Source organism: Cottoperca gobio, chromosome 22 (assembly GCF_900634415.1).
Source record: "Cottoperca gobio chromosome 22, fCotGob3.1, whole genome shotgun sequence".
NCBI classification, from domain to species: domain Eukaryota; kingdom Metazoa; phylum Chordata; class Actinopteri; order Perciformes; family Bovichtidae; genus Cottoperca; species Cottoperca gobio.
Window position 1 is genome coordinate 20,295,549 of NC_041376.1, and position 11,007 is coordinate 20,306,555.

At 40.4% G+C, this 11,007-nt stretch overlaps 2 protein-coding genes across 2 annotated transcripts in view; one reads left to right on the plus strand and one right to left on the minus strand.

Moving 5' to 3' along the window:
• Positions 1-6,195, plus strand: part of LOC115027780 (transcription regulator protein BACH2-like) — a 22,734-nt gene extending 16,539 nt beyond the window's left edge. Inside the window, exons 3-4 of the mRNA XM_029461269.1 lie at positions 338-544; positions 1,186-6,195. Coding sequence (XP_029317129.1) covers positions 338-544; positions 1,186-1,569 — 591 coding nt within the window. The 3' untranslated portion in view covers positions 1,570-6,195. The remainder of the gene's footprint in view (positions 1-337; positions 545-1,185) is intronic.
• A 524-nt stretch (positions 6,196-6,719) lies between these two features.
• gja10a (gap junction protein alpha 10 a) lies at positions 6,720-9,352 on the minus strand. The gene is made up of 2 exons (XM_029461234.1): positions 7,922-9,352; positions 6,720-6,758 (listed from the first exon to the last, which is right to left on the minus strand). The coding sequence occupies exons 1-2, from the start codon at positions 9,350-9,352 to the stop codon at positions 6,720-6,722; spliced, it is 1,470 nt and encodes a 489-aa protein (XP_029317094.1).
• Between the last annotated feature and the right edge of the window lie 1,655 nt (positions 9,353-11,007).

The following is an 11,007-nucleotide window of genomic DNA, read 5'->3' on the forward strand; positions in this document are numbered from 1 at the left end:
AGTGTAATGTGTGCTAGCTAACAGAGATACACAGCAGTGCAGCCTGTATGTAGCCTGGGAGACAAAACAGAGGAGGAAAAGTCCACACTGCCTTCCCTGTTGCTCATAGGGTGTCTGGGTGTTCACCCACAGTACTGACTTCAGATGAGCATCTGGACTGGAGGACTGTAGTGACCCAATCAAAGTTAGAAGAAAAAGAAGCTTTCAACCACATGTCATGGCCTTCATTAGAGTTTGCCCAGTTGTCATCAGATGACCTAAGTATAGATACGTATGAAAGTGATTCACTTTGTTTGCAAAAAGAATCCGATGACATAAAACTCTGTGGTCCTTTTAGGTAAAGCTGCCCTTCCCTGTGGACCAGATCACACACCTGCCACGCAATGACTTCCAGATCCTCATCAAGATGCACAAATTGTCCTCGGAGCAGCTGGAGTTCATCCATGACATCCGCCGCCGCAGCAAAAACCGCATCGCCGCCCAGCGCTGCCGCAAGAGGAAGCTGGACTGCATCCAGAACCTGGAGGGCGAGATCCGCAAACTGGTACAATCATATCAAACACACATGTTAAGGTTTGGTTAATACTTGGTTAGGGTTAGGGAAAGAGATCTACAGCTAATTACAAATGTTAGAGATTCTTTGTTGGTATGGTTAAAAGAAGAACTACTCAGTTAAGATTAAGGTCCAATCGTGATCATGTTATAAGACTACTCCAGCATTATTGTCTCCTGTGTCACAGTCACGTGCTTTGCCCTCAGTCCACTGACCTGTGAAGTTACGAAGCTTAACATCAATGTCACACTAGTTCTGCCTTTGCTTGTTATAGACAAGAGTCATACCTCGAACAGCCACTAGAGGTCACTTGTTAAATATGAATGCAAATATCAATTGCTTCAAACAGTCCTGCTTTAGAAAACACAAGGGCCGTGTGGTGGAAGGTGCTGGTGAGACATGAAATACAAGTTGAGTTTGACAAACAGTAAGCTAACAGATGTGTTTGACATGCAGCATGTCCAGATGATACAGTGTTAACACAGCTCCATTCACACAGAGCTAACGTGGCTCAGAGCAGATAACAGGTGGTGTTTGTTGTTGTATGGTGAAGGCAGTCTAGGTATACCTGACACTGAGGAGCGTAGTGTTGCTGTCAGGCTGACCTGATGATGTGTGTCTTATCAACTCAGGTATGCGAGAAGGAGAAGCTGCTGAGCGAGCGCAACCAGCTGAAGGTGTGCATGTCGGAGCTGTGGCAGAACCTCTCTTTCCTCTCCCAGCAAGTGTGCAGGGAGGTGCAGGACACGCAGCCGCCTCCCGTCTCCACCAGCATCGACCTCACATCCAACCCAGCATCGCCTTCCGACCACGACGGCTCATCCCGGCCCAGGTCACCTGTGTCGCAACAAAGCGATGCTGCCTGTCCCAGTGGGGGGGGGCTGGAAGAGAGGCAGAGCCCAGAGTGTCCACTGCTGCTGGGATCCACTGAGGAAGTATGTAGCCCCACTGTAACAGTGGACTTCTGTCAGGAAATGACTGAGAAATGTAGAACAGAGGAGCAGAACTCTACCTAAAGTCTTTGCTCTATGACACACTCATACTTGTCTATACCTTGATATTTCTTTTTTGTAATGAATGACACAAGCGTTGTCTTATCAGCAATACTGTTCAACAGGTATTTGTGGACTGGTGATAAAACAAAAGCACTGGCAGCTTTCTTTCTTTCTCTGTCTCATCCTGACTTTGCTTCCTGTCAGCTTCCCTCCCTCTCTCGTGCATCATGGGAGGTTAAACTCAGGAATTCCTCAGAATGTTCAGTAATGTCCCTGTTAACATGTACATGCACTTTACTTTACAGTCCTGTCAAATCTTGGTAATTACTTTGGTACAATTTCAGTTTTGCAGCCATTTTGCCTCCGTTGACACGGCTCTAGTTCTTTTAACCACGAGGGATCGCAGGCCAAATTTTCTGTTATCTCTGACTAGAAATGAAAGTACTACTCTGCTGTGTATAAATATGATCTGAACAATATGGGTTGTACATGGCAGACTTCAGAAATCTGAGCAGTCACTGCTCTTTTTGTTCCTGGCTAAAAACCAAAAAAGGTTATTTCCACATTTCTGTTATTCATTATATGGTACACCATGAGACAGCTTACCTTTTCTTATGACTTCACACTTTGTGATCTAGTAATTGTTGAGGGACACAGGACTTTAAAGTAAAATGTTACCAAAGGTGTGTATTTGTAAAATATGAAGTAGTCAAATGAACTCTCATTATGCAAAGTTTCTTTTGTCGAATTTACTTTTTCTTGTACTCAGATGGACGTTTCTACACAATTCTCTTCTGCCTTTTTTCATATGTGCGCTAAGAGACAGAACTACATTACAAAGCACTGCTCAGCACCTCCAAGAGGCCACAGCTGGCACTGAATATGAACGTTGTGACGCCGCCACTGTAAGGCCGAGCCAGTCACTGGGTGTCCACGTAGATTAAAGGACCACACCAGAGTCAATCTGCATTTCTGCCCAACATTTTCCAAAGCATGCTCTGCTGTTTCTCAGCTGATTCATTTCATTAATGCTCAATCAACAGAAAAGTTGAAAACTGCTTTCATTGTTTTCAAAGTTAAATGTGTGCTTGTACAACTGGGTAATGCTTTATTTCACCCGTTCACAGTTTCCCAATCATTTCCTAACAAGGACCTGAAAGGTTCCTGGAAAAGACTGCAGTCATGTGTTAATCACTGAAGGGAAAGTGGAGACGCCTTCTTTACCAAAGCAAACTTAATGTAGATATGTGTCTGTTTGTGTGCTTTTAAATTACAGCCAGGCACACAATTCAACAAATCTAAAGAATAATGCTTCCAACTAATTGATTTAAGTGATTACATTTATAACAATTGCAGCAGGTCTACCAAGAACATTCCTCTGGAAATGAAAACCCTAACCTTTGTTACTATTACATCATTTCCTGGTTCTGTCTTGAAAAACATGAAAACAAAACACTGCAATGCTGTGAGAAATGGAAATGGTAGAAATGTACAGAACACATTCAAACACTGGTGTGGTCGTTTGTACAGCAGCTGAAACAAATCATAAGTGCTCTTTTTGTCCCATTTATTTATTGTCTTAAAAGTAGTAAGAATTTAGTGTGTGTACTTATGGTAATGATGTATTTAGCTGCACTCTTCTTTGTATTGTACATAGGACAAATATCCCTACTAAAAGTATTTGCTTCAGTATGTTGGTGTAAGACACCTACATTTTCAAACCCACAGATCATTTGTGAATTTGTTTAAACACGAAGCAAAATGATCAATTTCTACTTACGAATCAGTATCTCTAATAGTGTATGTGAAGTTCAAAGCTCCACACAAACACACTGGCATGTTATTGATTTAGGGAGACGCCAAATTCATCTGCGGTGAAAAGTCGATGGTGAGGCACGTGGCCGGGTGAGTGCACTCTGCTGCTGAACTGTGCAAGCCCGTCTGTGGCATCCGAGCGCTGGATGTGTTTGGGCTTCTCTTGTGCACCAGGCTCAGGGTGGAATCACTTTCAGCACAGCAGGTCAAACTACAATATGGGAATATTTCATTGCACCTCTCAAATGAAGGGCGGTTATTCCCCTGTGTGACTTTGTGAACGTCACACTCGTACTTTAGAAAATAAGTAGAGTATTTGAATTCTAAAATTAAAACCATGTGGATTAATATGGCAGCTTTAACAGACTAGAACGGGCTTACAACAATCTGCTGTTAGTCAAAGGAACTGCTCAGCTGATCTTCGTAGACTTTATTTCCTCAATGTGAACTTGTTAATTTATTTATTTGGACTCTTGTTGTTCGGGGTTGGGGTTGGGTGTAGAGGAAATTGCATAGATGTAAGATGTAGGTTGCTACCCTTTCTTAGAGTTGATTTGTTAATGCTTGTATTTCTTTTTATTCTTGCATATTTCATGAAAAATAAGTCCTCACACATGTTCTTAGTTAAGTTTAATATTTTAACTTAAAGGGGTGTGAGTATGTTTACAATTTTGTGTATTACCTTTTTGTTTTGTAAAGATATAATTAAGACCTGAGAGTTGAATAGAAAAGCTCTTTTTTATTTACATAACTTAAGAGTGTTGTGAGAATTATAAGCATCCAACAAGTGCAGCTACAATGTCTTGCCTTAGAGGTTACAGAGGCCAAACTATCTCGTAAGGGAACAAAGGATTTTATTTAATGGAAACTGCAAAGTGCACGTAGCCCCTTTATATATTCTTTTCTTTTACACCCTTATGTTTAACAGGAAGTCTCTGGTAAAATGCTCTGACTATTTATTTGAGCCTTTTTGTTTCACTGTTCATAAAGCAGTCCAGTCCTGCGGCTTAGAGTAGGAGTTGACTGCAAAGTGGGCGTAGTCGTGGACGCTTCTGTGTCTGTGATGGACAGAGACCGGCTGACCGACTGACACTCAGCGGGTTTATAATGGATGACAAATATTGAGATCAGCCAAGGACTTCCTCCCTTCTGAAAAGATGGAGACCCAAACTGTTCAATATAAATACATAAAGGAAATAAATAATCCTATCAATAAATACAGACAGAATATGTATTATAACCATGAAACAATAAATAATAACACATTTTAAAAATATTGCATGAAACAAAAACATTTTGAAATTAAAACTGCTTGAATTATAAAAGAAATAAAAAGATGTGTAATAAATTATCATTGTGAAAAGAAAGAAAAAACAAACTAGGCTTGGATATTACAATCTTATTATATCGTTCTGTGTATTTAATTATATGATTATTTGTGACACAAGATTTAATATTGACCACTGTGGGTCTCCACATGCTCTCGTAGGTGTCACCGAGGAATATCCCATAACAGATGTCATTATTGAGTTAATTGAAGGCTGCACTTCAGAGATGTGAAAAGTCTAACGTCAGACGTCTGACATTAATAATGAATTCATCATTATCTACAGCGTCAGCTGCTCCATCACTTGACTCGTTAGTGCGGAGAGTCTGCAGCTCCAGAGCAAAAACATGCTGAGGACAGGATTTAAAGGAGCATACCAATGGTTTCTGTTTGTTTCTTCTTGTATCCCGTTGACTGTAGTTCCATAGACTTTCTATTACTATCAATCATAAAGCACACTCTTGATCTCTGAATGATGTTCTGTTGGGGTTTCACTTCATGTCACTGGTACAAAAAGGAAGTTGTGGAGACTTGAAACTGGCCTGCGTTATGTAATCCATCACATACGTTCTTATTGTGCAGTAATGCAAAGCAGAAGTTTTAGATCAATCTGCACTTACAAAAAGAGCAGAAGAAAGACATGTTCACTGGGACAGATGAGCTAACAGCAGCCAGTTTCAAGTATCTGCATCTGTACTGAAGGAAATGAAAAGCACTGGCTGCATGGACGACATGGTGAAGATGTGTTCATTATTACACTGGAGAGAAAATCTGCAGACTCCTGGACCGCCGTGCTGTTTGATGACATTTGGTAACCTGGGACTGAACTGCTCCTCAGGCAGTTTAATTGCTGTTATTTTTCTTCATAGGATGCTTAAATGTCCAACTTTCCAACGTCTATGAATGCAGCTCTGATCTTGGCACAACAGTTATTGTTTCAACCATGAACTGGTTATCAGGGAAGATTTTTCCTTTAACTATTTTGGAATCAAATGTTTTTTTGAAAACACAGTACATCGTGGCAGACTAAAGGAAGGACTTATTAAATCCAATCTGTTTACACAATGAGTTAGTCGGGGCCACTTAAATCTCAGAATGTGATTTTTGAGGTTTCAGTTGAACAGACTCTAAGCACTTATCTACCTGGATAATTCAGCATACCTCTTTTTATGGGTAAGGACTGTATGATAGACATGTAGACAGTTTCTGTGGCGTTGTTTCTAACTTTTTACAGTGGTTACTTCATCGTATTTGTAGATTTTGGTGAGCCATTTTTTATGTGTTCTTCTTTTTCAGTACCTGCTACATGACTGTTATATGCAGATTGAGCATTTTTGATTTCCTTTTTTATCTCTGAATGTTTAAATGACCCGTGTTTTGTTTAGATTATTTTGTAAATATTGTGCAACATGTCATGTTTTGTTTATTTGATATGAAAAAAGGTTTTAAAGAGAAAAACAGCATTTTGTCTAAATATCTTTTCTTGAGAAATAAAACAAAAAGCATGATAATCCTATGGTGTGGTGTTGGTGTGTGGATTGTGATTAAATATCTGTCGACAAAATGATTGCTGTTTTGTTAAGAAGCATTTAATCTGAATACAATATAAAGTATCATCATTTCTCATGAAATGACCGTATATAAATGACTATACACAGATACACACATATTCTAATCAAGTCTTCAACTTACAAAAAGTATTTTAAGATCATTAGGTCCATGTTACAGAAGCAAATAGATCCTCTGAGGAGTTTGCTCCAAGATCCATTGTGTTGTTTCTGCACAATCTTAAAAAATAAAATGTTTTTAATAAATACAATCCTTTCCTGTTAGTACCCACATGTAGTCATTCTAAGGTGCTTCAATTCCAAAACATCCTGGGCTTTGGCACTGAGTCCGCTGCCTCATCATGGCTGACTTCCACTGGTTTTGGCCCCATGTGACTTGAGTGGTGAATCAATGATGGCTGGACCACTGATAAAAGTTTGTGGACCACAGCTCCTACGGCCATGATGTAATCCTTGTCCCTTCACTTCTTCATGATAGAGGAGATATCCAGAAACATGCTCTGAGAAACACAAGAGGACAACTTTGATTCAGACTGTAGCTAGTGCTGGACACACACACACACACACACACACACACACACACATATATATATATATATGCACATGTATATCTGGTGCAGATTAATTCATTGATTAACAGAAGAAAACATTCAAGTGTCTCGTCAACATTGTTTCATGTTAAAGATTAAATGACGTAGTTCAACAGATTAAAATACCCACGTGTTAAACAATGTGTTGTCTGTCACAACATGTTACATTTTATGCAGATATGTTAAGTTAATTACTAATCATTGCACACAAATTATTCATTTGAGAGCACAAGTTTCACTCCATAGCTATCTGTGTTTATGAAAGATTATTTATAATCTATAAAATTCATAGTGAATCTAATTGTGCATTTTAATATTTTTATAATTATTCTTTCATTAATTTGTGTGTACATGTCATTTGTTAGAAATTTAAATATAAACTAATTTTATTCTTATAAGTATTTAATTTAAATAAAATCTTATAATTGATATATTTGTTTATTTCTAGTTTATTTTAAATTATTTATCTGTCTGATGTCAAACAAGAAATATTACTTTGTAAAAGTAGTGTCAGCTCAGCCTCCTGTCTATTGTTTTCCTCTCAGAATTGAATGGTATGCTCTGAAACTTTAGAACACTTTGTTTTCTTCCCATTACTTCCACTGAGAACATTGAATGTGTCACTATTAGACTTTGTCCCAATCAACAGAAATGAGCGTCCTCTCGCCCTCTTTCTCTATTCAAAACATCACCACCTGTCATTTGCTGTCTCTCACCACTTTCTCTTCTTCTGTGGCAGTTTATTCAATCTTTTTCATATTGAATATGTTGGCCAAATTTGTTGGTTGACTTATTGGACCAAATGCTTAATTTCATAACTCAAGTGAGCAATCTTCTGGGTAACTGCTTTCCCCTTTGACTTATTTGATAATACACTAGCAGAAGCTTTATATTTTATATATATACCTGATAAGATATTGTGCTCTTGACACCAATAGTGGTTAAAACCCTGGTTGGGCATAAACTGCTTAGATTTCCAGATGCCCTCTGTTCTGTATAACTTTGCTTTCAATGTTCTGGACTAGTGTGAAATGTGATTTGGACGCATGAGACAATCTCTTTTTTTTACTTGCCATTGACATTCTCCGGCCTCCGGCAGGTGGCATCATGGACATTTCTCCCTGCAGGGAACCCAGTTCATCTGACTCCTCTGAGGTATGTAAGGAAGAGCTTGTGGAGCCACTGATGGAGGACAAGCTGTCAGATGGTGGCCTGATCATGAAGCTGGTCTTCCTTGGGTTGGAGATCAGGACCTCGCTCCCCATTGACTCCCTTCGCTCATCCTCATCCAGGTTTCTGATAGCGCTAGGCCTTAAGGTGCTAGTGGACAGCAGCGCTTCCAAATGGCTGGGGCGAGGGTGTTCTCCCTCACGGGGATCCTCATGATAACCTGTTGCACTTCCCTCCACATTGGACACAGCCCAGATAGGATGGTGGTCCACCATAGCTGTGTGGACTTCCAGACCTTCATGGGTTTGGGGAGCTTGGACTGCACAGTTCTGGCCAGACCTGGGTGGCATCCTAGGTTGGGGACAGATATAGATGGTCTGACTGTGTCCCAGATGAGCCAAGCTGTTGTGTCTCGGGATGTCCTGGTTGGCTTTGAGCCCAGTGTTGTAATAAAGAGGCTTCATGTCTGCCTCTGGAATCACTTTGAAGGTCTGAGTCAAAGGTCCATTGTGAGGTGAGACATTACTCATCACACAAAGGTGTGGTAAGGATGCCTTCTTCTTGGACTTGTAAATCAAACTGTCCTCTTCCGTGTACCTCTCTCCAAACAGTGTCTGTTTGATTTTCTTGATGCCCAGGTGGGATATTTCCATAATGTTGAGGAAAAGTGACACACTAGCTATGGCAATCATGAAGACCATGAAGATGGTCTTCTCTGTGGGCCTGGAAATGTAACAGTCTACACTGTTGGGGCAAGGCAGCCTCTCACACTTATAGAGTGGCTCCAGTTGGACACCATAGAGTATGTACTGGCCCAGGATGAAGCAGACCTCCACCACAGAGCGTGTTAGGATATGGATGATGTAGGTTCTCAACAGAGAGCCTTTGAGAGGAGCCTTCTTCACCTTCCTCTGCTCGTCCAGCCTCCTTAGCTCCCTCTCCACGCGCTTATGTTCATCCAAAGCCAACTCAACCTCGTCCAGCTCCTCCTTCAGCTGGGCACGCCTGCGGTGGCGCTCCTTTTCCAGTGTCCGGATGCAGTAGAGGGCATGGCCCATGTAGACTAGTGAGGGCGCAGAGACAAAGATGACCTGCAAGACCCAGAAGCGAATGAGGGAGATGGGGAAGGCACGGTCATAGCAGACCGCCTTGCAGCCTGGCTGGTCAGTGTTGCAGACAAACTCGGACTGCTCGTCGTCCCATACGTCCTCAGCGGCTGCACCCAGGATCAGCATGCGGAAGATGAAGAGTATGGTAAGCCAGATCTTGCCCACGATGGTGGAATGAATGTGGACCTCTTCTAGGATGCTGCCCAGCAGGTTCCAGTCACCCATGGTCAGCTTCTCACCACTTTACTGCCACATGTTCTCAAACTGTGGAGACACAGCATGGACATTAACAGAACACATCAGCCTCACAAAGCCAGGCTACATATAATGTAGAAGTGAAATTCTAAAGGAAAGCCACAGTTTGCAGGTTTTATTTGTGTAGCTTGGGCCATCAGCTCTAATGGTCACGATAACATTGTACTCACTAAAGGGATTACTGACATCTTGAGACATAGCAACCTCAATAAAAACAAATCCAACGAGGATAGAAACACAAACAATCAGATAATCAGACAGACAGTTTATACAGATTAACTATTGCTTCCCTGAGGTAAAACTGTGTCTGCACAACTACTGCAAATTCAACCGGATAGATGAGTTGTAAGCTGTTGTGGATGTTTACAACAAACAGTTTGGGTTGTAATTTTACTATTTGCTAACATTTCTATTCCAAATAAATGTGTTTACAACCTCTCTGAACGTCAGACCTATTTGAACCCATTAGCTTCAAATAGGTGAAATCATTTAAGTGCAACATACAGAGAACAGAATTTATAAAAAATAAATGTATTGTCCGAGGTGCAGTTGAAACATATGAGGTTACAGTCTGCGACGGAAGCTGTGAAGCCTTTCTGCTGACCTGTCATCAATGGGGAGGTCATTCCACCATTTTGGAGCCAGGATAGCAAAGAGGGTTTTGAACTAACATTGAATATGTCCTAGCAATCCCTTTAAGGTACAAAGTTGCGTTCTGTATATTTTTAACATCCCATGAAAAGACTAAAACCAACAATGTGTTAGTCCGTCTCTCAATACTTTCGGTCTCCAGCCCATTGGTTTCTCCTGAAGACGGAAATCTTAAAGAGCTCACAAATACAAAGATCATTTTTTTTATGTTCAGTAATTTCCTAAAACAGCTGGTCACTGTGAATCAAACATTAGGAATTAGTACATTAGGACTATTTTCAGTAGTGGATTAATCCACATTTAATTTGTCGCTATGTGGAATGGAAATGAACGAATAATAAAGTATAAAATACTTGGCAGCAGTGTGGCTGATTGATGTATTTTAATAGTTTTTTGATGACAATGGAGCTCTATGACACAGAGGAAGAAGATATATCACACTTTGGATACACAGTCCATACATGTTATTAGGACACATTCATTGTTAGTTTGAATGTGCACAAGTGATTTTTTGACAATAAAACAATATGTAATATAAGCAGATTCAAAAACATCACCACTGAGAACATATTGAGACACATACTGGACCGATCAGCAAAGTGAGGGAAGTGTTTAGAAGTTGATGTAACACCCCTTGAAACTTCCAAACATCACAACAGCAATTCCAATGAGATAGCAAGTGGTGTGCTTGTCCAATCAGTGGTGTGCTTGTGTAGCAGGATTCATGTTGAAGTCTGACTGAAGAAGATAACTGTCAATCATGTGTTGTACAGCCTCAAGGCCTGTCCTGAGCACATGTGTGGTCAGACCAAAGAGAAGCAGAAAGAACTCAATCTGTGGTCTGGCATTGTGATTTAATTACAATGATGTGTATGTGTTGCCTCTAACAGGGATGTACAATGTTTTGAAATAAAAGTGGTTACGTTTTTGGGATTCTATTTGAAATATTCAATGAAAACTTTGAGGGCTTAAAT